Here is a 3,383-nt window from a genome sequence, read left to right on the forward strand (position 1 = left end):
TGCCACCTCATACACTGCATTCCTATATGTGATCCCTGCTGGGGACCACTGTCTGGGTGTGGGGGTCTCTAGCTGGGAAAAGTTGCCAGTAATTAGGAGTTAAGCTTCAGGCCTGTACAAATACTCCCGTTCCACAGGACTGGTCAGCCTGGTGTGTAAACAGTGACTCAGCCTAGGGAGGGACCAACAGTGCTAGCAGGAGCAGGAAAACTATGCTCAGGCTTCCACGTCCCCAGGCTTCACCACACCTCTCCCTGCAGCTCTTGGCGTTCTGCTGCAACCTCCTGTGTTGCCTTTGCACTTAATTCAACCTCTGCAGCACAGGACACATGCCGCCCTGAGGGAATTAATTAGCACCCAAATCACTTTCCCTTCTTGGCTTTTTTTTTTTTTTTTTTTTTGGAATGCAGCGACAGGACCAATGCCCCCCTGAGGGAATTAATGAGCCCCCAAATCCCTTTCCCTTCTTGGCTTTTTTTTTTTTTTTTTTTTTTGGAATGCAGAGCAGGAGGGGACACAGCAAAGACTTGTACTGTAGTGCTGATCCAAGGTGCATTCTTGCTGCAGAATTGGGGCCAGAGATGCACTGTTTCATCCATTCAAGCGCTCTGAAAGGACATAACTGCTGCTGCAGCTTTCTTAGGCTGGAACTGCCTTCTCCCCTCAGAGGGGTCTGTAGTACTTACTTCTTGGCTGGGGCAAACTCCTATGAGACTGTCCTGGCTGACAAACTTATGGAGCTGGGTGTGGAGAGGGGGACAGGGAGCAGCTGTCCGAGCAGGCCATGCGTGCCTGGACCTACAACGAAATACCGGAAGAGAGCAAGCTCTCTGGAGCACCTCTCATCTGCATGTGCTCGCTGGCTTTTGCCTAGGTCCTCTGGCTGCCGGATGGGTTCAGGGAACAGGTCAAACAACAAGCCCCAGGCGTTCAGCAAGTTTACGGCCGGAAGAGACTGCAGAATGAGGAGGAGCCACTGCTGCATGTCAATCTGCCCTATCAGGACATGACCTCTGAGGAGATCAGGTGAGAGACGTGCACCCAGGAGCCTGGGAGCTGTGATGCCTGGGCACTGTCCCGACTCTGTCCCAGGGGCCAGCAGAGGTGAGGACCAGCTGAGGCCGAGTGCTGGTGCACTGCTAGGAAGAGCAGGGCGTGTGCCAGAGCCTTGTGGATAAGCGTGCCGTATCAGGCAGGGCTGGTGCGGGGGATGGAGCTGGCTGCAGACCTCTGCCTTGCCAGCAGATCTGCCCTGGGTCTGGCTCTCTCTCAAGTTGCTGCTTGTGGCTGCAAGTGCTGGATCACATCCCAGATGTACAGTCTTCTCTGGCTGCTGCTCTGACGATGGCTGTCCCTGTGCAGGCAGTACCGCCAGGACAACGTCTCTGTCAACTTGTACGTGGTGAACCAGCCCTGGCTCTTCTCCGTGCTGTGGTGCTCTGGGGTGAGCTCTGTCACCACCAATGCCTGCCAGGTGCTGAAGGAGATGAAACGGCCTATCTGGCTGCTGGTAAGTGACCCTTCCATCCTTCACCCTGCCCCACAGACCCGTGCTGTGCCCAGGCACTTGTGGGTTCCTTTCTGCAGCAGCCCTGGGCAGCCAGCTACCTGGAGGGTGGCTTTTGCTCAGTGTTGTGCTGGCATGGGAACATACGACCCTGCGGAAGGGACTGCTGGCAAAGCAGGCTGGGCTGTGCCACTAGCACACCACCCCTGGCTGATGTTCATGGCTTGTCTTGTTGCTTTGCAGCCCAGCAGCACGTACCTAATGATCTGGATTGTTGTAGACTGCACTTCCTTCCTTGCTATCCTCTGGGCCTTCCTCTTGCTGAAGTACGTTTGATCCCTTTCCCCCTCCTGGGGCAGGTCCACTGGGGGAGGCCGTACTGTGCCCTGAGTGACTGGTACATACCCAGGCCCGGTCATTATCTGCTGCCACCCCTCTCTGGACTCAGATCCTGGAGGGTCCTCTCCTCTCCTCTCCGGCTAAGCAAGACAGCAGTGTGATTAAGCAGCTTTTTATCATCCGGCTGCAGCTAAAAATCTGGCTTGACCCTTCCTGGAGATGCTGGATGCCTTAGTTCACACTCACTGCCTCGCTCTGCACCTCAGGGCTTGGTGAGCTGAGGTTGGAGTACCTTGGCCCTGCTCCCTTAGCAGTACTGCGGGTATTGCGAGCAGGTCCCTGGGGGATGTGTGCCCTGTGGGGCCTCCCGGTTCTCCAGCTGGGAGCTTGGGGCAGGGAACGGGGAGGCCAGACTGACATGCTAAAGTCGATCCTATTCCGTCTCCTAGGAAATGCTCCCAGAGAAGGCAGCCAGCGGGTAAGTGCACGTGACTGTGAGGTCCCCTCCCTTGGAGCCAGGCCGTGCCCGCGGGACTCTCCCTAGCAGGCAGGCAGCTTTCTCCAGCCAAACATTGAGAGAGTGTCTTGGGACAGCCAGGGAGGGAAGGGAATCCCATCTGAGGGAGTTTCTGTCCTGCCCTTAACAAGCAGCCCTGTGGGACAGCACTGGGGAATCCCGCATTCCCCAAGTCTCCTCAGACCTGCTTTTCAGGCTGCTCTGCCTGTTTCTGTGGGATGGCGGCTGCCTGCAATGACTATTTTTTCTGTCTCTCCAGAGTCTGAGACGGATGTGCTGCTCACAAAGATCAATAGCTTGATGCAAGAGTGACCTGTTCCGCCTGCATCAGCCATGGGGGAGGGGCAGCCAGAGTCCTGCGCAGCTCGAGTGGGGAGCACTCCTCCGGCCAGCTTCGAGGCTCCTTTCCTTTGCAGATTTCTTCCTGAGCCTCCTGTCACCTGTAGTTTTCCTGGCTCCTTACCTGGTGCACAACTGCTCTCAACTAAAAAGACCTGGAACTGGGTTCCTAGTTTCCACTGGCGGTGAAGAACTGGAGCCTTTGTAGGGGTTTCCTGTGGCTGGGTCGTGCCTGGAGGCTGAGCACTTAGCCAGCGGTGCTGGGGCTAAGACCTCTGCCCTGGCATTTGGAGACTAGTGATGGTTTGAGTAGCTGTTCCGTGCAGAGGAAGGGTGACCTCTGCCTGTCATCGCCTCTGCAGCCAGTGATTCCATGTTTAGGGTGTTACTCCCCCGGGGTCTGCCCTGCCCCACGGCTTGAAGAATGGGGGTAGGGGCTGAGGGTGGCTTTGCACAAGATGGACGGGGGCTGAGGTCTTCCCATCCCCATGCTGGCCAGAAGTCCTGCCCCTGCTGCTGCTGGCTTCATGCTTGAGGCCCAGGGTGCTGGCACCCCACGCAGCAGTTAGTGCCTGTTGCTCCGGCGGGAAGGGGAACAGGGGCTGAGGGTGGAGGGTGTCTGGGACTGGCAGGGCTGTGGTTGTGCCCTTGCTGCTGCCAAGGCTTCAGAGGTGTGCAGGG

General features: G+C 57.0%; 1 protein-coding gene across 1 annotated transcript in view; it reads left to right on the top strand.

The window, feature by feature from the left end:
* The window catches only part of GDPD2 (glycerophosphodiester phosphodiesterase domain containing 2), an 8,622-nt gene extending 5,947 nt beyond the window's left edge, over nucleotides 1-2,675 (top strand). The window contains exons 12-16 of the mRNA XM_010141979.1: nucleotides 875-1,026; nucleotides 1,363-1,510; nucleotides 1,751-1,833; nucleotides 2,296-2,324; nucleotides 2,623-2,675. Of these exons, the coding sequence (XP_010140281.1) occupies nucleotides 875-1,026; nucleotides 1,363-1,510; nucleotides 1,751-1,833; nucleotides 2,296-2,324; nucleotides 2,623-2,675 (465 nt within the window). The remainder of the gene's footprint in view (nucleotides 1-874; nucleotides 1,027-1,362; nucleotides 1,511-1,750; nucleotides 1,834-2,295; nucleotides 2,325-2,622) is intronic.
* The last annotated feature ends 708 nt before the right edge of the window (nucleotides 2,676-3,383 follow it).

This window comes from Buceros rhinoceros, unplaced genomic scaffold (assembly GCF_000710305.1).
Source record: "Buceros rhinoceros silvestris isolate BGI_N320 unplaced genomic scaffold, ASM71030v1 scaffold18248, whole genome shotgun sequence".
NCBI lineage: Eukaryota > Metazoa > Chordata > Aves > Bucerotiformes > Bucerotidae > Buceros > Buceros rhinoceros.